Source organism: Penicillium arizonense (assembly GCF_001773325.1).
Source record: "Penicillium arizonense strain CBS 141311 chromosome Unknown PENARI_contig020, whole genome shotgun sequence".
Lineage (NCBI taxonomy): Eukaryota > Fungi > Ascomycota > Eurotiomycetes > Eurotiales > Aspergillaceae > Penicillium > Penicillium arizonense.
In genome coordinates this window covers 306,495-328,244 of record NW_019173297.1, presented here as the reverse complement: position 1 = coordinate 328,244, position 21,750 = coordinate 306,495, and the positions used below count along the sequence as shown (strand labels likewise).

The window sequence follows — 21,750 nt, the reverse complement described above, 5'->3', positions numbered from 1 at the left end:
AAAAAAAAAAAAAAGGTAAATACCAGATATTGGTCAAAAGTATTTACCCACTACCCCTACTTCAATTTTGACCCGGCAACCAACCTACCATTTTATTTTTCTTCCTACACCACCCCTACGCATCCGATTCTAATGGAAATTGGCCCAAAACGTAGGAGAAAGGCTGAATTAACCCCTAAGAAAAGGTCAGCTATTATCTATGCTTACAAGAATGGTATTTCGCAGTCAAAACTAGCTAATAATTTTAGCTGCACCCGCAAGACTATTTACAATACGCTTAAGCGCTTCGAGGAGTATAAATCGATCTAGTCCCTTTCTCGAACCGGCCGTCCTTCGAAGCTAGACTCTCGAGCTTACATATTTCTCTATTTATAAGCGCGCCGGCACCCATTTTATATCTATAAATAGCTTAGTGCTACGACACCCAGTTATCCGTCTCGGTCTACTATATAGCGAGTTTTAAAGCAATTCGGATTGTCAAAATAGCGCTTAAAGTAGAAGACTAATTAAGCCCTCTCTCGTAAGAAGGTGGCTATTTTTTACGAGAAAATAGCGGCGGGAAAGCTTTTAATCGTGGGTCTTTTCGGACGAGTGTAAGAAATGGGGTTGTAGTGTTTACAGGATAGAGCCTGTCAACTAGGTAAGATGAAGATGCCTGGAGCAAGTAGTATATTGAGAGAATACAGAGACTGATTCTTGGAGAACCTCTGGGTTCTCCGGGGCAGACTTATATAACATGGGGGATCAGCGTTACGGTGAGCCAACACTGAAGTGTCGATACCTGTGTGGTGTCGATCCTTCGTGAGTGCGACAGACTTGTGCATGTCTTCTGAGGACTTCGTTACAACGAGTGTTCGGTATAGCGAACCTCGAACTTTAGACCACAATAATGCTTCTATACGATCTCGGAGGGCCTTTAAAAAGATCTTATAAATACTAAGGCTTATGTAAAAGATATTTCGTAAATAGTTTAGGCTAGAATCTAGCTAGGTGGTCGGATAGAATTAATTATTATAGAACGGGACGAAGAATCGCCTTCGGGGAGGGGGTTATACTTTAAAATCGTATATTTCGACGCTCGAAAAGGGTCTAATACCAATCTACACCCCTAATTTAGTATTTCAGCAAGATAACGCGATGATTTATCTAGCGAAGGACACGAAAGAGTAGTTTAAAACTTATAGAGTATACGTCGAGGATTGGCCCGCGCACTCACCCGATTTAAACCCAATCGAATCGGTATAGCGCTAGTTAAAAGTGAAACTTTTGGCATTATTTCCGGAGCTTATTAGCATAGGAAGGTCGGAGGCAGCCTAGCATTATTTTAAAAAATGTCTAGTGGAAGCTTAGAAGGCTTTTTTTTGGATCAGGCAAATATAGATGCGATAATATTAAGCATAGGAAGACGTTTGAAGGCAGTACGGAAGGCTAAGGGGTCTTATACAAAATATTAAGCAAAAATTTTATTGTGCTGTTATTAAGCATTTCAATAAATTAAACCTCATTATTATAGTCCATAAAATGGTGGTGCTATATACAGTGTAAGTGATATATATATTTTGCATGGGGACCCGAAAAAAGTGGTGGGTAAATACTTTTGAACCACCCATGTACGGTATTACTAATGCACTTACATTGTAGATCGATTTTTGGAATCATAGGAATTCACAAGAATGTCAAAAACCAACGAATGGTTCCATAACTCAGTTGGTTAGAGTGTGGTGCTAATAACGCCAAAGTCGAGGGTTCGACCCCCTCTGGAACCACTCTTTTTCTTTTTTTCCAGAGAAAGACTATGTTACAGTCATCCGTCCGCCTGACTTCCAAGGTTCAAGGTTTTTATAGTTTCCCCACACTCCCTTTGGCGCTGGATCAATTAGACCACGGAAAATAATATACAGCCTTGGAGGCCGGCAAGGTGAGCTATATAATAAGAGTCGGCGTATATAAAGTCGAGACGCCGATACACATTCCATACCTTCACATCGAGCCCGGTGCGCTCAGCATGGTGCAGGTCTAAGGTGTGTAATACCGAGTCTTGCTTGGTTTTTTTTTTTTTTTTTGGTCTAGCGCCGCGGGCTACAGCGCTAGTAGATGCCTCATAAGGCTTTGGTCATGGTTAATGGCGCTCGGAATGCCGGTGTACGATGTAAGGGGCGCATTGGGGTGTCGGTGTTCGGCATGACGATCTTATACAATTATAAAAACGCTCTCAGTCAAGATAGGGGGTTTCCTGCCTCTAATGGCATTATATAGTGGTCCACGTAGCATTAGCGATCCAGTGAACCGTTATGAAAATGTGATTCTTATGGCAAGCGGCCCGGGCGTTATAGCAGTAATTCCCTATATTGGAATTATAGTTTTTTTTTTTGGAAAAAAAAAAAGAAATCGTGGTTCCAGAGGGGGTCGAACCCTCGACTTTGGCGTTATTAGCACCACACTCTAACCAACTGAGTTATGGAACCCGTTCGATGAATAGCCCACCAAGCTTATGTTATATGAGTCAAAACCATCCTCACTTACGCAACTAGATGCCTATAGATTAGTAGCTACCTCCAAGAGCTATATTCATGTACATGACTCACGAGAAATAGTTCCGATTTCCATACTACACATCATTCTTAATCTAGTAATAATAGTGACATATTGTATTATCTCTGTTTAAAGAAGATGCACTCTGCCATCTATATCTCAGCCCGTTCATTACAGACGCTAGAGAGGTTATAAACATAAACCCAGATTCTTCAGGCTTCTAGGCATCTCTTGCTGCCCAGCTAAATCAAGCTCTATAAGTTCGCTCTATGAAGATCTCTCTGGCCAATAGGTATTTCCGGTAACCTCTCATCACCATATAAATAAGCCAACAATCACAAGGAACCCGTTCCATCAACCTTCAAAGAAAGCTTCTTCAACACCAACTACTCAGCTCTCTTTCCCTTCGATAAGTGCAATTCTTGATCTTTTGACTGATACTCCGTCTTGACTCATCATGGAACCTGCAGCAAATTCCGACTCAGACCTGACCAAGGAGGATTTCATCAATGATATGGTGTCTTGAGATCAGTCACCACTCATCCTCAATACGGATACGCGCATGGTAAGTTTATCAACCACAGATTTAAGAGTTATAATAATCATGAAGGTCCTGTCCCTAGTAACGACCCGGACTGGGACTCGAGAATATTTGCAAGGGCCGGGAAACATATCTAGATCTATACATGTACATCCAACGTCACTCCGTAAAACATATAGAAATAACCTTTGAAGCGGTATCGACAACACAAAGTCAAATAAAATCCCCGTAAAACCCAAATTAAACCCAACCAAACCCCGGCTCCTGAACTCGGCTAATATCTCATGCAAATACTGCAGATCAAACCCGGAGCATGGGTCATGATGTCATCTATTGCTGCAGCGGGAAGAACACAGAAAGTATCGATGTAGTAAGATCGAATCTATAATTCTATTTAAGCGATCAACACCCCAAGACAGGTTTTTAATGTTTTTAGTGTGGAGGTAAGGGGTGAATAGGGTATGTCATAGTAACATTGATAAGTGATTGGCATATAAATCTCCGCGTTGGAGCTCTATAAGGGGAAGGCTACACAAGATGTTTACTTGATGTTTACTTGGACGGATTGGGAATACTGAACTTAACTCGAAAGGGCGGGTAATCCACTCTTTTGCCAAGTTTGTATGAAGGGTGTTAGAGCAGGTTTTATGACGATTAACGGTGAGGATTTGGATTTGGATAGAGCGCTATATAGCATTTGGATATATGAATAAAATAACACAAGACAAGACAAGACGCTTCTCGTCGGAATTCTAGAATATATCTGGGTTTCATTCCAACTGCAACAACCACGCATCAAGATGCCCGTTCACCCATCCCTCGAAGGCTCAACCTTCAACGCCGACCTGCGCGATCGCCATTTGATCTACGAGTACGCCGCAGAAGACAAGGATAGCAATCCAGAGAAATGGCGGTACGAGATTTGGTTCGAGAACGCCGAGCGGATCAACTATGCAATCCACGGCGGGCCAATGGCCGGACGAATAAACTTCCAAACAGCCGAGTACCAATGCATTCGACCTGGCGAGCTGTGGCAGTGCAACTGGCTCGAGGAGACGGGCACGATTGTTTCATTGGTATATGATATCCCGAACAAGAAGATCACCACATTGTTGGGATTTTCAAAGGGGCATTGGAACAATGCCGAAGATGCCCACGGTGATAAGCGGAATCCGGATGATATGGAGAGGTGGCGTGGGTTAGCGAGGTTGGGGATTCAGACGGAGCGGCATCTTTTGAATGAGCAGGCGGATATCCTTGAGGACTTTCGAGGGCCTGGGGATTTGAAGCCTGTTGATATGGCATTGCCAACATTTTGAGGTGGGCGGAGGTTGGACTATCGTGGGCTGCTTGGCGACGATAGTTCGAAGGCCTTCTCAAGGAGGGAATGCCATGGACATGTTTTGGTACTGAGTATACAGAACATCACGTCTCTTAGTTTCCCCATGCATTGAATCAAATAGGCAATCTGGCCAGATGATCCATTTCAATCAAGTAGTGATTGCCGGTCGCATACCTGTCCCGTAGGATCTGAGACCGAGACGTAGACAGCATCGGGGAGAAATGGCGAAGCCCTCGTCATGCGTATAGCATGAGGTAAGCGGAGCCGAAGACCAATGGAAGAAACCGAATGAGTGCCTGGAGTACCTGGCGCCGGCCTATGCCCACCGAGCACTAGAGAGGATAAAGGAAAAAATACCGAGGATGATCACAGACCATCCCTCCCGGGGACAACTAATCATGGCCGCTCTTGGATGATCCACTCGAAGGAGCCTGAAGACAAACAAGCTCGACCATAATATCGTCTGGGCTATCGGGCGGTGCACTGTTATACGAAGGACCCCGACTAATGATTCCAACAGCGACCTGATTGGCCTGCTGGCGGGCGTTCATGCCATCGATATACCACACCTGCCACGGAAAGGCACCAGAGCCAGGTGGCATCAAGGTAACATTCTGATCGGGGACGCGCTCTTTAGCGAAATCTAGCGTGGGGGTCAGTAACACATACAGGTGGGAGAGTCAAGAATCGAACATACCCTGCACGGGAATAGACGCGACATCAAGAACAGGCGGGGGACAAGAAGGAAGCGGTGGTGGCCTCATCAACATCTGATTGAGAGCAACCTCCAGCGGCTTCGAATAGTAATCACCCGACACAGCGAGGTGATACATACTCCGCTGCAACACACCCTTCAACTCAGAGGAGCAATCAGGCCCCCAGATCCCATCACAGCCATTATTCGTCCCGGACGGCGTGCCGGTCAGATTCCCCACGCGCATCCCAATCTCGGACGTCCGATTCGAATCGACAGCGTCCCTGTTGACGTTGTTCTGATACCCCAGCCAAAACGCCGTCTTGGTCATTGGGCCTTCGCCCTTGCCTGATGCACTCGCGTCGAAACCATAATACAGCGTGACGGGATCCGGGAAGAGTGGTTGAAGATCGAAGCGGATCGCCGTCTGAGCGAGAGAGTCGATGCAGCCATTATTCCAGAATGAGCAGAACTGAGCCGAAACGGTTTGGAGTAGCACGATCAGCAGGAGGGGCGATGTCGCCCTGAGTCTGTGAGAAGACATGTTATATGACGATCGGAGATTCCCGAGATAAGTGACTCCAAAGAGAGCGACCGCGGAGGCCCTCAAGGTAGGGATGAACGAGAACCAGTTGGTTGCAAGCTCATCGTCTGAAAATAAGAGAAGTGAAATGACAAGGCTCCGTAATTTGGTTGCCAGCACCAATGGAAAAGAGTAAAGAAAGGGAATTACAGTGTTTAGCCTGAGAGAAAAGGGAAGACACTTCCGAAGTTGTTTCTCCGAGCATTCCTTTTGAAACCTGGCTGGTACCTGCTGGGTACCTGATGCAGGGTAACGGGGCCCAGCAGGGGACAAGTTTCCCGGAAGTACCTGGGAATTCCCCCTAGAGGCCCCCGCATAGCACCCAAAGGGGAAAGAATTGACGGAGATCGCAGGGTTGCGCCAAACAGGGTCCAGCACTCTTCCCCTGTGTATAAAGTGTTCAGATCTTTGCTCTTTTTGTCAAGAATAAGTTGATCTCCCATGAATCCATGATTTGCATGACCTCATGTTCATTCTTCATAAACATCTAACGGATACGGAGTAATGTTAGAACATCTTTGTGGTATGCAAACATGTAAATAGAACAATAAATTACAGACTAATTTTCAGGGTACCCCCATACAGTACCAATACAGTCACACATCAATATTTGCACTTCCACCAAAATACCTTACCTAGGTGCTAAGTACACTAACTTTACTTAGACTCACTACATAAAGTACACTAAGTTAACACTTATGGAGTCCCTCTCCCAACTGACGTAAGTCGGCATTTTCCGCAGACTCTTCACTGCGTCACAGGGTCTAAGACACCCCCAATTGGCCTGTTTCAACAGTGGGCCAAGGGTCCTTGGCTGATTCGGCTATGTCTCTAGCGTGCCAATATGTGTATCGCGGCGCCTCATCAATCCACTCAACCTTGAACCAAGACCCTACGAGTCTTGGCAAGTTGGCAATTTGATAATTTGGGACATGCCTCTGGGGCTTTTGACGGGACCGACCCAATTTCTGTGGAATGCGAACCCGAGACACGAAAATGGGGCATGCTACTTTCCTTGTTCTTTGAGACTAGTTCTCGGTGTACTGTATCCATCTACGGAGTAGTCTCCTCGACTAGCCGGTTACCCGCTAGTCGGTCGCTAGCCTGACTAGCGTAGTCCATATATTATACGCCTTCCTGTTACCGTACACTAATCCTTTATGAGCAGAGGGTTACATGGAACTGGTTGCATGGGTTGTCTGTGCCCGAACCGTTATTTCCTGATTCCGTTTAACCGGAATGCTGGAGATAATGTCGTGTTCTCTCTAACGGTAGCCAAAGATAAGAGACAAGTTGAGTTCAGCTGGGGACGTGCGCTAGAACTTCACAATAATTAACTTAGAACTGTAACACTACATGTTCTCCGTATTTCGGTGTGTACTCCGTACACTATAGAGTTATACGGACACGCTAAAATCACCATATCAGCAAATTGTCATTACCCATGCTCGTCGCCCACCTTAACCCAGCCACTAGCCAAACGCAATCTCCCAAACAATGGCGTAGATGTATCATGGATGCGTCCTCTCAGGACTAACCCACCCCCACCCATGTGCTTTGATACCCTCCATCAACCTGGAAGAGACTATGCTCAGTCTCCACATTGAGGATACCAGTACTGCGACACTCTCTGGCCCGGTACTGCTGTTCCATTGAATGTGTAGAATTTCACTTTCCTGCCGATAGCAATAGTGCCGTACATCCTTGTAGAAGGCTCATTCCAAACCTGGTGTGAAAAAGTGTTATCGTCTAATTCCACTGGAAATTCGCTGGTTGGAGGCTTGCATTCGACCAAGAAGATTTGACGCTCGGTCCATTCTGGTGGGAAGTTGTGGCCTAGGATTATCTGCTTCAGTTCCATGTAAATAGTATCTGGTATATTGCCGGTGACTTGCAATATATAGCCCTCCTGGCCGTGGAAATATGCTGCCACTACTGTGTACATGAAGTGGACTGTGCCTGGCAGGTCGTTTGATTGCCTTGCTGCTCGTAGTGAGGAGAGAAAGCCTAGGTTATCGTGGAGTGAGGGGGTTGCGGGTGGCCATTTTGTTCGAATTGAGCAGGCAGGTAGATCTTGATAGCAGCAGAAGGATGATAACGCCTATGCAGAGTCCAAAGCAAATATATCATTCATTAACCTCGCTCGCAGTTCTAACAAAGCCTCAAATAAGAAATAGGTAGTTGTCAAATAATATCCAATCATTTGTCTTGCCGCTGTATACTCGCATATTTGAGCCGCTGGACTTACTACGCCATTGAACCGTTGTTTAAGCGCCTGCTCCCTTTTAAGCCCTCTAGGAGACAAAAAAAGGATAGTAGCAGGCTAACATGTTAACGTTGTCACCGCTATACAATGCTTGTTGGACCTATTCTATTCTATGTTGTGACACAGCCTGTCTACATCTTGACTGTTATGCAGAGGCAGAGGTATGTATGGTCCGATTGTCTGTACAACCATCTTCCGGACCTCCACTCCTTTTTCATAGGCGCTGAAAGCTGTGTTATGCTATATTACCGGGGCAGAGTCCCCGACTTCTCAGCTGTAAATTGATTTTCGTAGCGTACCTTCCTGGAACTTTCGTTTTCTACATTTAGCTTTATTTACTCCGTTCGATTCTTTCCCTTGCAGGATGATTCTAGAGATGAACCACTAGACATAGACGTTTCAATCATAGTTTTGCTATTAGATAATATGGACGATAGAAACTAGGCCCACGACCAGGTCAGATAATGAGATTATCTTCATTCTAATCTACCCGGAGATAGCGAAAGATATTAACCCATACACAAGACCTTATTTGTAGCTGCTTTTCGCTCTGAAAACATCAAAGAACGAACGGTAAGATATAGCTCTCACTCGTATCGACCTGGCTCTCATCAAAAAAAGGGTCCCACAGTCTATCATACCTACGTAGACTTTGGTGATAACACAGTTTCCCTCCATCACGACAGAGGCAATTCCACCTGTTAGCATCTTCTGACTGGCTCTAGGTGCCAGGGCGCTTGCATTCAATGAACAAACATTTGTTCAATTTCCCATTGTAGATATTTGTCAACCGTTGTTCTTGGTGTTTCTGATAAAGGTGCATTTGTCCGGGAGATCTTAGAAAACTTCATGATTCCCTGACTGCGATTTGCTGAGATTGTCATATAACTTGCATTCATTGCGTCTAAAAGGACTGAAAAGAGGCGAGGGAATACACATGAGGGATCTTTGAGTTGCCGTTGGGGACACAAAGGCGAAGGCTTTAGTACTTAGCGGAATAGACCAGTCAATGAGGCTGAGAAAAGACTGCCTGTGGCATCTAAGCCACGAAACCCCAAAGGCGCGTGAACATTTCCACTTCTATTCTCTCAGCCGCATCTTGATGTTCGAGAATCTGGCCCATATTTTCCTCCCCTAAATCTTCTTCCCACAGGGGCTGAGGCTCAGCATTTGCTTTCATGTTACGGTAGATACGTATCCTTAGATGCCAGCGTAGTAGATTCGCACTAACGCGGTTGCCTTGGGGTGTGCCATCTCTAGCAGAGCCCTCTAAGACGTGTGCCTCCTAGTCCGTTCGAGGCTTCCGCGAAAACGAATCTTATAGCCGGCCTAGATTTTTGTGTTAGTAGTCTCTATCATAGGTAGAAATGTTAGAAGTCTTACATCTGGATCGACTCCAATTCTGAACCTATTGGACGCTTCATAGGCAGAAATATAAGAAGTAGGCCGTTTTGGGGAGAGTAGAGCTTGCTGCTTCCAAACTTGGAGGCAGGACTGGGGTCGGTGATATACCGTGGGTAGTTTTCGCGTTCCCGTTGTGCAATCTGGCTTGGAGGAAAAATGTGCGAGGCGTGAAGACCACTGTATGGATGGTCGGGATCTTGGGCTTTGAGAAGGGGCGGAGCAGCCACAGATTCGACGTGACTGCTTCTTTTGGATTGGGGTGTTGGTGAAGGGGAGGAGGGATATGGGTGTGGAGGATATCCGGATGATCAATGGGAGTATTTAAATGAAAGGGGATAGATGTTGGAGTAAGAGGGCCTAAATCCTCTTTTAGGAGTAGGCCGAAGTGACGTGCTAGGTAAAGGAGTTCATTCTTAAATACCCTTAGGTCTAAGCCTTACTTCGACCTGGCTCTAATTTCACTCTAACCTTCTACACACAGCTATATCTAATAGTAAATATCACATGAGAATTCTATCAATTACATTCGTGAAGCCATCATTCCATCATTGTCAACTTGTCCCTACATATATGTAGAAGTTCAGCTTCTAAAAGAGAACTAAAAGCAATAAAAGCCTAGTACGTGGCCATAGAGCGAAAGCTTTTAAGAATCGAGCCATTAGGCCCAACATTCAATATTGGACTCCCTAACTCTCACTACAAACTAAGTTCTCACTCCCAGGTATCGCAAAGCAAGTAAAAAAGAACAAACAGAACAAAAGCCGCTAGGGCTCGAAAGTCCCGACACGAGCAGCAACCACATCCCGAAACAACTCAATATTCCGAGTCAACTCAGCAGCCCTGGCCCTCTCATGTGCCAGACTAACGCGCAGACACTCCCGAACATTCAACAAGAGCCAAATCTCATCACCCTTCGCCTCATTCGGCTCACGCCAATCATTCTCAGCCTCCATAGGCCCGTGAACCGCGAAGTACTTCGCCATGGCCGTAACGAAGAAACACGCCGAGCTCTCCTCAAGGATCCATGCCGCGTGGTAGATAGTGGGCGTAGGGAAATCCCAGATAGAACGGATGGTTGGGAGGAGTGTTCCGTACCAATGTGCGGTATCAGGCTCGAAAGGTCCTGGGAGGGTTTGGATTTGGCTGGATGGGAATGGAGGAGCCGGATCCAGCCAGTCGGAATCGAAGCTGATCTTTTCGAGCTCGGTCATTTCGACCCTGGCGGTGGCTGCGGCGTCTTGGGATCTGTTGCAGCGGTTTAGGGCTTCGGTGGAGGGGCTGCGGTAGCTCTGGAGACGGCCGTGCCGTAGAATGATGTTGCTGATGTGTTCCATTTTGGATTCGATTATTTCGAGGCTGTCGCCGGGGACGGGGACGGTTATTATGACTGGGCCACGGCGGGTTGCCACGGTGAAGTCCGGGGCGAGGTCCGGGGCTTCGAAATGGAAGGCTGGGGTGATGTAGTTCATGTTGAGTGGATGGAGAGGCGATGACGAGCGTTCGACAGCGATGGGCGGCGGTTCTTTTTTTGTAAGTTAAGGAAAACGACTGTGGCCTGTGTATCTAATAAGGAAGGCACCGCTTAGGTTTCAGGAGTCAATCGCATTCGAACATTTCACATTGTCAGGCTCCTATTGTTCGGGGCGAGAAAGGATTTCATCTGGGAATGATCTGCATGATCAGTAGCATACATTTTTCCAATTCCTATATCACGGCACCTAGTCTCTGCTCTTGTGTAAGACGCAGCTTGATTGTGTCGATATCAAGGCATATTGTTGACTGCCAATTTAAGATACAAGACCCACATAGCCTAGAGTGACAACATGAACAGGCAATTTAGAAGCTCATTCATCAAACAATAAGAATCAGATAAAAAGAGGAAGAAAAAAGGCGATAGAGCTCCATGAAAAGAGATAAAAATAACAAGAATGATGCATATAGTACAATGAATGTCATCCTCCGCATATGCCTAAGCATATATGCACACATCCCAGAGGCAAAGCCCCATGCAAAAAATAGAAGATATACACGATCCTCAAATATCAAAAATCAGAAAAAGAGGGAGGGAGAGTGTCAATATCCCAGCGCCAAACCAAACTCCACGCTTGAAAACAGAATGCAATGAGATGGGCAATTGCACCAGCCCACAGATAAAAGAACAGGACGGAAAATCAATACCTATTTGCCGTCATTTTCGATGGAACGATCCTTGCTGTTGCCCTGGAGCCAGACACGCTTCCATGGACCGTCGGGCCCGAAAGCGGCCTCTCGATCCTGGCGCATGCCCTCCAGAACACCAACAACACCACCACTGCGCAGACGCTCGAGGACGATGTTCATGCCCTCTTTGCTTTTCAGCACGGCCTCGCGGGTGCGGCTGACACCGATGAGTTCAATGGTACGCTGGATACCAGCAGTGGACAGGGAAGAGAAGAACCCCTTGCGAGTGGCCTCTTCTTCGGCATCGGCATGGTCACCAGCTGTGTCTTGCTTCTTGCGTCCGAGGAGCTTGCCCTGGCCGAGCCTGGAGCGGAAAGTGACAGTAGTCTTGACAGTGGTCTGCTCAGAGACCTTGTCAACAGCCAAGCCATCCAGAGCGAGACGGTCCTCCCCAGATGGCAATCGCTGGTAGAGTTGCTTCTCAACTACGCTGAGAATACCAGTCCACTCCATATTGCGCGACTCAGTCTCCATCCAGCCCTCTTTGGGGTCCACGATGGTCTTTTCAAGAATGTAGCTCTGGCCGGAATTGTCGGAGCCTCCCATGCCCTTTGGTAGTAGCTTCAGGATTCCAGAGGGGATCTTTGATTTCTTCAAGTGGATCCGGATAGTGTGAAGACGCTGGGTGTTTGGATCGACGTATCGGTCGATGACATCGGTTGTGAGGACATGGCGAGAGTAGGGGTTAGGGTAGCGGAGGAAGTAGGCGAGAGAGACGGCGGGGAAGGAGTAGTCGTAGGTGAATCTGTTTTCGAAGAACTTCATGATGGCATTCGATTCATGGATTCATGAGGAAACAAGAAGGGCAGGGTGTCGTCTGATCCAGCACTTTTTGCTCTGGAAGGCGGAGGTAAAAGTGGGGACGGGCGATTGTTGATCCGGGAATCAGATGCTCCAGATCACATGGAGGTCACGTGTGCCTAGGGATTGGCCTATGACCAGACAGCAATAGCTAATGGTGATGTAAGCCTAGCCGAGGTCTGACCGAAAGTCCTCGTCCACGTTTGTCTGATCTATGGGATTGGCTGAACCCCGCGATTGATGCATGTTGATATGTTGATCTTGGGCATATCTGCATATAGTCCAGGTTCTGCCATGTGATTTACATTCCTCTTCTCAAGTGCATTCTTTTGAGATAAATAGAGCAGATATAATGAATTATTGGTTACCAGACAATCCCGAAGTCAAGACAATGATGTTAAGAGAGTAAAAGACCCCCAATGACAAGTCTTACCAATATTACTTTGTTACCAAAAGAGTAGATAAATTAAATTAACGATAGATATCCTAAGGCAGAAACAAATCCCTGAAAAATTCCTTGAAGACGAGGCCTAATATCCCAACCAGAGTAGCTCAAGTATCCCAATATCTGCCTCACTCCCATAAAGCATCATAAAATCATCAAAAGCCTCACCAGCCCCCTATCCAAGCTTAACCCTTCATAAAGGGATTCTAGGTGCTCTTCTCTCTCAAAGCCTCCTCGGCTGTGGCAATGATGGGAGGAGGTCTTGGGATATTCTGTCGGAAGATGTATCGCTTGATAAACCAAGGGAGCCACACAGTCGTTTCGTAGTGGATGAATTTCTTGGTTGGGACTGAGAAGACCTCTGCGAGAAGTATTAGTATGCTGCCACATATGGATTGATGGATTGAGAATTCCACTTACGATCCAATTCCTCCAGAGTGAGCTGCTTGGTCTCTCTTACGAAACAGAAAATCATGAACCAAGCGATGAGATTGAGTCCGGCGTAGAATCCGACTGTGGTGAGTTGGTAAGCATATTTTCACTGTGGTATGATTATACAGAATACACTTACAGGCACCAGTTGGAGTCATGACAGTTTTCATTCGAGGGAATGTCAAACTGAGGATACCGGCTGGGAAGAATGTTAGAGGAAGATAACCAAGGTAGTCTTTTGAATTCATTACCGAAAGTGTTGTTGATGCACACAGCCCAGGCCATTCCTTGCTCACGCTGGATAGTAGGGAAAACCTCGGCGGAGTACTGGAAAGCGACTGGACCTTCACCCAGAGAGTAGCAGATGGTGAATAGGTAGACGAACCTAGACGAGAAAAGTGGTAAGCTAAAGCACAGATTCAAAGCATTCAGGAGAGGGAGGATTACAGGACCACTGGTCCAATTCTGGCCCCCTGACTGCCGTCAGTCTTCAGAAGGGAGAGACCAGCTGCCAGTAGGAAAATGCACATGAGAGGGAAGGTCTTGGAGGATTTAAAGGTCAGTTATGTATATATCCGTGAAGAGAAGGCGGAGCCACTCACAATCAGTGTCAGGGTTCGTCGACCCTTCGTATCGATCAGGAACAAAGTCGGGATAGTTGAGACGACCTGAATAGCACCGTAGCCAAGAGAGGCATACAAAGCTTGAGTCGCAGTGTAGCCCACATTCTCGAAGATTGTTGAACTATAGAAAGAGATAACTGTAACATGTTAGGGCTGCTAGACGGTACAAGTCCTGAATGAGACTTACTGTTGATACCGCACATCTGCTGAGCAATCATGACAGTCGAGGCACCATAGTTCGCTCTCCTAATTCTAGGCACAGCGAAGCAGTCCCACATACGGTAGAAATAGCCAGCGCCCCGGGCCTCCTTAAGTTCCTCCTGATAGATAATGTACGAGTAATAGTAGTCCCTTGCAGCGATGATAGGATGAGCTCGCAAGCGGACCATAGATTTGAATGCTTCAGCGTGTCTGCCGTGCTTCATGAGCCAACGAGGGGACTCGGGACAGAAGAAAATGCCAATACCCAGAATGAACGATGGAATGAACGCCGAGCCGAGCTGAAGGCGCCAGGCGATATTACCGGTGTCTTTGACAATGACGTTGGCAGCGAAGCCCAAGAAGATACCTGCCGCAATGATTAGCGAGAATTTCTAGAGGAAATCAAGGAGATACTTACCAGCTACAACCCAAAGTTGCCAGAACATAACAAGAGCACCGCGAATTCGGGCTGGGGCCATCTCCGCAGAGTAGATAGGCACAGTAGCGTTCTTCGCACCAATACCGATACCCATGACGAATCGCGCAGCAAACAAACCCTCCCACGACTTTGCAAAAGCGGAACCAATTGGGGTGGCAGTGAGGCAGAGAGCAGTCACGAAAATCTCCCCCCTTCGGCCCAAGTAGTGGTTAAGTGGATCGACAATGAAAGCGCCGCTGTATAGTATACAATGTCAACCTCAAAGTCAAAACGAGGGGGAAAAAGGGCATATACTCACACCAAACCAGCAGTCAAGAAAATGATCGAATTGACGATTCCCACAATCCATTCGTCTTTGCCTTTACCAGCAATACCGAATTCCTGAGGGAATGACAAATTGGCTCCGTTGGCTCCAGTCTGATCCCATCCTTGTGTAGCGGCTCCAACGGCACACAGAGCGATAGAATACCAAAGCATAAAAGGACCATGCCATTTGTGATCTCTTTCGTATGCGAGCGCAGCGCGCTCCTGCTCGTCCAACTCGGTGACTAGTTCGAATCCTTTAGGGTCTCGGGCGACCAAAGCGGCACGGCCGAAGAGTTCGACGTGCTCGGACATGTTATGCGATTCGGCGTAGGTGCGAGCATCGGCGACGACTTGCTCCTTGGAGTTGCGCTACAGAAACGAAAACAATCAGTATCCATATTCAAATGTAGTTCATAGTGGAACATGGCGGAGGATATAACATTGCGAAACGCACCACAAGAGGATTCTCAATGATATTCATAGCCCCAGCCTTCTGGCCACGGCCAGCAGGCTCAACCAGCTCCGGTGCAAGCTCAGCCTTCTCCTGAACCACCTCCGGCGCCAGAGCAGCATGATCCTTAGCAAGCTCAGGAGCCGACACGGCAACGTCCTCCTCATGAGAGAGAACGCTCTTGGAGTCCTTTCCGTCCATGATGAGAGAGTGCTGGAAGTGAGAGTAAGAAAGGTGACGGGGAAGTTCTTTGTTCCCCTAGCGAAAGAATCACCTTAAAGCACTTTCGTGGGGAGAGAAAAAATTGGCGACTATCCCGCATATAAAGACGATCTGCACCCCCGTGGGGTAGACCGAAACGCCGATACACCCGAAAGCAATCCTGTCGCGCTTTAGCACCCTTGGCTTGTCTTCGAGGACTAATTAGGGTTAGCCTGGTAAGCACTAGCCGCCTTGGAAGGGGACATAGCACTTTTCAGCCCCCGGGCTGATTCCAGAGGTTTCCGAGGCGAGTGTTACTGATCTAGTTCTAATGAAAATGGTATGTTTGAAGGTCATAGTAGTCAATTTGGTTGCATACACATATTGACATGAAGTCGACACCCCGTAGGAGCGGGATCAAAGTGTGTGCGGGGGAAAAGTTTCATTAAGCCAAGCTTGGACGCCCCGCCTGGGCCGTGAACGGGGAGGCCGATTTGGCTGTTTGGCCGATTTGACTGTTGACTGTAGACACAACTTGACATTTTTGCCATATGGGCCCACATGGATCCACGTGGAGTAAACCCTATACGTTGCTCGTTCAATAATATTTTCCTATTTTCTACCTGGGGTAACCCACGATTTTCTAGGCATCTGAAGAAAACTTGATAGAATAGCAGACTGGAGGGCCTACGGCCCAAGCGCCACAAAGCGCTCGCCACCGACGGAAGGCCCCAAATATAAAGGATTTGGGGGCGTAACCTTAGTACCGTAGTCGCTAGCGGCTGACCCGACCGTGGCGTCAGCCATAATCCCGCAATTGAAGCGTCAGATGATGCTGCCGATCAGCCCCGTATTGGCCGGTCTCTCAATGTGGCTGGCAAGAAAGTCACACCACGGCAATTTGTCAGATTTACCAGTAAGCCTACGATGCAGGCAAACGATTTAGATCTTGACAACTAATTTAGAAGAGACGAGGTCTAAGATGAGATGAGGCATTTCTGAAGACACTGGAGCCGTATTGGCCGTAACTCATCCCTCGTCAGCAGTTGGTAAATGGGCTAAGTGCGCAAGAAACTGACTTGCAGTAAGATTGCAGGGGTGTCGAGTCTTGTACATGAAAGAGTTTATGATTTAACTCATACTTTCTATACACACGTCAGACAGGGGTGAGTAGAAATGGAAAGTTAGTTCCGAAGTATAGGGTTCGGGAAATAACTCGCGTGGTGATCTAAGCGCTAATGTAGCGCAATGGCCCCAAGATCTTTGGTACTACAATAAGCACGAACAAGTCACTTATGCCAAATTTTTGGCTGTAAACAACCAGTTCTTATGATAGATATGCTATTAGATGCCCGGATAAAATTCACCACCGAGGTTTACTTCTATTCACTCGGAGTAGATATATCAGCATCGCAACGCACAGAAGTTGCATTGCAAGGTTTGTGATAAGGAGATTCACAACTGCAAGGGGGTTTCACGCGTGTCGTGTCTTATCCCGAAGTGTATGTTACGCATTGATGCTCTAGAAAAATCTAGCAAACACGTGGGCAACCTTAAAAAGGCCCGAGCCAATGTCCAAACAAAGAGCTATGCATAAGGTATAATTGACACGCAGATCCACTACGATCTCTGGATTGCGCGCTTGAGATAAGTTGTAAGGGATTGCATCCATCCTATAGAAAACATAGTTGCCAAAGGGCTGTATCAGAAGTGACTCTTCACAAAAGACACTGCTTGGGTCAGTGTCTACGACGCAAGGGGTAAAACCTACCTAATAAAGCAATATACTTTCGGAGAGTATTTGATCGTGGAAGAGCACACCGCTGTATCTACTATGACGGAGGAAAGACATTTGTGGCCTCCTACCGAGTCTAAGATTTACATCCAGGGACCTGCTGATAGTGCCTCAAAACTTAACATTAGCTCTCACGCCAAAGCTAGCGTTGGGCTTTAACGCCATATATGTACCTTAGACAGGACAGGCTCAAACCATACCTGGGCACTTTAACAGTTAACAAAATGGGTCGATAGGCACATTTCGCTCACCAACTCTAACCCTGGCTTCATCAAAATTATATGGCATTCACAAACTCGAGAAGGTGAGGGCCATAAATAGACGTAATCCTTTCTACATTCGAAATGCGATAGAGGATGCCAATGTCGAATATAATAACTCGATGGTACAATCCCGTTAACTAGTGGAGCCGTTCCCGCCCCCTCCAATTTCGATTCTCTTCCCATCTACACAACTCCGATCCATCAGGTTGAATTCCGATATTCTATATGGGACGGCTTCAGCGCACCCCATGTTTCCAGTGTCGATGTCGTAAGGTAAGCTTGAACAAGCGCGGGTCAGAACCGAGCTAAAAAAGACAGGTGCGTTGCGATCGCCGCCCAGGCACCTGCGAGAATTGTGCCCGACTGGAATTTGCATGCTCTTTCTCGAAAGAAAGTGGAGTGGCTTCCAAGTATGATAATATTAAAGACCATCCGCCCGAACGGCGGCGGGGAAGTCAGGCTTGTACGGAATGTCGTCGTCAGAAGTCTCGGTGCTCTGGAGAGAGGCCTGAATGTGCGAATTGCATTCGCAGGCAGTGCCGATGTCGATATCCAACAACCAAAGAGCCTGTTCAATGCACGCCTCAACAGACTGAGCGGCCATCAGAGGTGACAGTCACCTCAAACCCACATCAGGATGAGGACTTGTATGATTCCCCGACTGTATTTCGTCATGCATCTGACAGATATAGGCTGTTCTCACTTATCTCTCATGAAGAACTTCTCCAGAGGGTTGGTGACTTTTTCAACCGGATTTATCCGATGCCTTCGTATGCCTTTCTTCATGAGCCGACAATTCGAGAGCAAAGCCAGAATAACACCCTGGACCAATCTCTTGCTCTAGCCATTGTCGCAATTGCAAATATATTATTGTCACCCAAAAGCCAGCCGTTAAATGAGAGTGTGTCTCTCCTCAAGAAAGCAGAGACGATCCTCTTGGACCACCTGGAAAGGCCATCTACTGTAAAACTCCAAGCCTTGATTTTGATTATTCATTGTTATATCCAAGCCGGCCGTTTTTCGAGAGCTTATATGCTGACAGGCTGGGCCGCAAGAGCAGCCACTGCATTGCGCCTCAATTATGAACAGCCCGAGTTAAGTTTTATCGCCCAAGAGACTCGCCGGCGAGTTCTCTGGGCTCTAACAGCAATCGATGGTCAGTTTGCCGTGGGGCTACCAGAATATGAGACAATACCACACACAATTATTTATCAGCGCCTCCCATGTCGAGAGGATATATTTTCTATAGGGAATCCAGGGCATGCAGCAACGCCGAGATTGGCTCATCTGGAAAAGGACTGGACATCCCCCATCAGTTTGCTGGGTGTATGCATTCGACTTTCCAAAATCCAAAAGGACATCATGCGCTTGACCCGACAATTAGCTTTGTCGGAACAGCCTCTCGTACACTTGATTGGTCTAGTTCAGGAATTTCAGAAGGACCTATGGCGAGTGCAGGCGGATGTTGAACTATCTTTCGGATATCAAATAACGTCTTCAACACACTTGATCGCCATACAGAACGACCAGTGGTTTACACGCTACCTTCAAATATCCATCACCTGGCACCAGTCACACTGCGATCTATACCGGCTCTTTCTCCCTGGATACCCCGAAGCTGCCCCCAAAATCATTATCGGAGCGATGGATATCAGTATTAGGGAACACGCCGTCCGTCAATGCCACGAGCATGTTGAGCGTATCAATCAGATACTTTCTGACCTGCAGACTCTTCCCTCTACCTTGGTACTGCCGCACTCGATTGCCGTTTGTGCATACCACGCAACGCGATTAACGCTTTTCCTTCCATCTTCGCCTGATGTGGACGTACCGTTGGAAATGAGAGATGCAACCGCAAAGGTACATACAGCGGTAGCTGTCACCGAGACTTACTTTTCGTCTTCGCCGAGTACGAGACAAATTGTCTTGGATTTGCAAAGGCTTGAGCACACAGTAAATACCGAGCCGGAGTCGATATACCGGGAGTTGTGTGGCCCGTCTCCGCCTTTTGATCAGGGCTTTTACCGGCATGGTCACTTAGCGATTCATAGCTTGGTTCGGCAGGCTAATTTTGTGGATGATGGTTATGATTGACTCGGCCTCGGTGGGTAGATGTATCATAGCCAAGCTCGGGAGTTGAAATTTCAATGGGAATTCTTATTGATGCTCTACGATAAATCTCGAATCACTGATGTTTCAAGCTCTTGAAGCAGTGGATTTTAGCTTGATTATATTCTCCCGTTGCCCAATGTGGTGAAAGACCGACTGCCGCCGACACCCGTAGTGAAGTGGGTCTACGGACGTTGTGTACTCTTGCGCCGTTCTTTCTTTGCTAGCAACCCTTCAACGGATCTTCATTGGAAAAAATTGTCATTAATGAGGGGTTAGAGATCATATTGTTCCGCAGGAGGGGCTGTAGTGGACTATCTCCTCATATAAGAGGACCAAGCTGGGGTATTAAACCGCGACACCCCTGGACGAATTTTACACTTAGATCTCTGTTCAATCTGACCAAAATTGGCTGGAAATTAAAAGGAACAGCTGCCATCGCCGCAACATCCAGCTTATCAAGGAATCACGTACCTGAAGGCATCATGGCATCCCCAACCCGCCCGAACATTCTGTTCATCATGGCCGATGACCATGCCTCGAAATCAATCTCGTGTTATGGAGCAGGTATCAATGATACCCCTAACCTCGATCGACTCGCGAACGAAGGCATGAAGTTCAACCACTGCTACGTAACCAACAGCATCTGCACACCATCTCGAGCCGCCATTCTCACAGGAACACACAACCATGTCAACGGAGTCATGACCCTCGACTCAAAGATCAACAAGCACAACCCCAACGTAGCCAAATCCCTACGAACAGGTGGATACCAAACAGCCATGGTGGATAAATGGCATCTGGGCGAGGGCAAAGAACACGAGCCAACAGGATTTGACTACTGGAGCGTAGTACCAGGACAGGGCGAATACCACGACCCGGAATTCATCGGACCAGAAGGCACGAAGCGCGAACGCGGGTACGCAACCGACATAATCACAGACAAGAGTCTGAACTGGATAAAAGAGCGCGACCCGGAGAAGCCCTTCTTTATGATGTGCCACCACAAAGCGCCGCACCGCAGCTGGGAATGCCACCCTAAACACCGCGACCTATACAAGGACCCAATCCGGCTTCCGGATACATTCACGGATGACTACAAGAACCGCGCGCAGGCAGCGAAGGTCGCCAAGATGCGTGTGGCGGAAGACCTCACATACTTCGACCTGGGTCTAGTCCAACCAGACGGCGGGCTAGACATCGGCGAGAAGATGATCGACAAATGGTGGTTTCAAGACCGCAAGATTCCCGCACCGGAAGACGACGTGACGGGAATGAAACTTATTGACAAGGAAGACGGCACAGTCTTCACATTCAAGACGCCGCAAGAGCTCGCCGAATTCAAGTTCCAGCGCTACATGCAGCGCTACCTCCGCACAATCCAAAGCATAGACGATAATGTAGGCCGCATGCTCGACTTCCTCGAGGCAGAAGGCCTAGCCGAAAACACCATCGTCATCTACACCTCCGACCAGGGCTTCTTCCTCGGCGAGCACGGCTGGTTCGATAAACGATTCATGTACGAGGAGAGTTTCCAGATGCCCTTCCTTATCCGATACCCGCGGGAGATCACGGCCGGGTCGGTATGTGACGATATAATCTGCAATGTGGATTTCGCGCCTACATTCCTAGACTTTGCCAGTCTACGGATGCCGACGTATATGCAGGGAGTGAGTTTCCGTTCTCTGTTGAGGCAGCAGACACCTACCAATTGGCAGCAAGTCGCGTACCATCGTTATTGGATGCATCGCGATGTTATCCACGAGGCGTATGCTCATTATGGTGTGCGTGACCAGCGGTATAAGTTGATTTATTGGTATAATGAAGACTTCGGGATTGAGGGGACTCGTCCTGGGGGTGAGGAGAAGGAGTGGGAGTTGTTTGATTGTGATCTGGATCCGCTTGAGCTCTTCAACTGTTATCATGATGCGCGGTATGCTGAGGTTGTTACGCGCATGACCAAGATGCTCGAGGATAAGATGGAGGAAATTGGTGATGAGCCTGTTCACCCGCGTTGAGGGTGGAATTGTAAGTTAGCAATTGTCTTCACAAATGAGAACATGAATGTCTTCTACTGTGTAATCTACAGTAATTGGAAGTTC

At 47.4% G+C, this 21,750-nt stretch overlaps 6 protein-coding genes across 6 annotated transcripts; 2 read left to right on the top strand and 4 right to left on the bottom strand.

Moving 5' to 3' along the window:
- Positions 1–3,873: 3,873 nt before the first annotated feature.
- Positions 3,874–4,392, top strand: PENARI_c020G00543 (uncharacterized protein; the record flags this gene model as incomplete). Its single annotated transcript, XM_022634927.1, has 1 exon — positions 3,874–4,392. One exon carries the CDS (start codon positions 3,874–3,876, stop codon positions 4,390–4,392), a length of 519 nt encoding a protein of 172 aa, XP_022485172.1.
- Positions 4,393–4,807: 415 nt separating this feature from the next.
- Positions 4,808–5,653, bottom strand: PENARI_c020G07067 (uncharacterized protein; the record flags this gene model as incomplete). The annotated part of the gene is made up of 2 exons (XM_022635034.1): positions 4,808–5,058; positions 5,113–5,653. 2 exons carry the CDS (start codon positions 5,651–5,653, stop codon positions 4,808–4,810), a joined length of 792 nt encoding a protein of 263 aa, XP_022485125.1.
- Positions 5,654–10,126: 4,473 nt separating this feature from the next.
- Positions 10,127–10,831, bottom strand: PENARI_c020G02837 (uncharacterized protein; the record flags this gene model as incomplete). Its single annotated transcript, XM_022634969.1, has 1 exon — positions 10,127–10,831. The coding sequence occupies one exon, from the start codon at positions 10,829–10,831 to the stop codon at positions 10,127–10,129; it is 705 nt and encodes a 234-aa protein (XP_022485092.1).
- Positions 10,832–11,540: 709 nt separating this feature from the next.
- Positions 11,541–12,347, bottom strand: PENARI_c020G05442 (MSF1 domain protein; the record flags this gene model as incomplete). Its single annotated transcript, XM_022635005.1, has 1 exon — positions 11,541–12,347. The coding sequence occupies one exon, from the start codon at positions 12,345–12,347 to the stop codon at positions 11,541–11,543; it is 807 nt and encodes a 268-aa protein (XP_022485135.1).
- Positions 12,348–13,034: 687 nt separating this feature from the next.
- On the bottom strand, positions 13,035–15,481 carry PENARI_c020G04928 (sugar porter family MFS transporter; the record flags this gene model as incomplete). Its single annotated transcript, XM_022634995.1, has 10 exons — positions 13,035–13,189; positions 13,249–13,341; positions 13,400–13,459; positions 13,512–13,645; positions 13,708–13,802; positions 13,863–14,020; positions 14,071–14,451; positions 14,503–14,759; positions 14,822–15,198; positions 15,284–15,481. The coding sequence occupies 10 exons, from the start codon at positions 15,479–15,481 to the stop codon at positions 13,035–13,037; spliced, it is 1,908 nt and encodes a 635-aa protein (XP_022485174.1).
- Positions 15,482–20,169: 4,688 nt separating this feature from the next.
- On the top strand, positions 20,170–21,666 carry PENARI_c020G12059 (uncharacterized protein; the record flags this gene model as incomplete). The annotated part of the gene is made up of 1 exon (XM_022635121.1): positions 20,170–21,666. The coding sequence occupies one exon, from the start codon at positions 20,170–20,172 to the stop codon at positions 21,664–21,666; it is 1,497 nt and encodes a 498-aa protein (XP_022485159.1).
- Between the last annotated feature and the right edge of the window lie 84 nt (positions 21,667–21,750).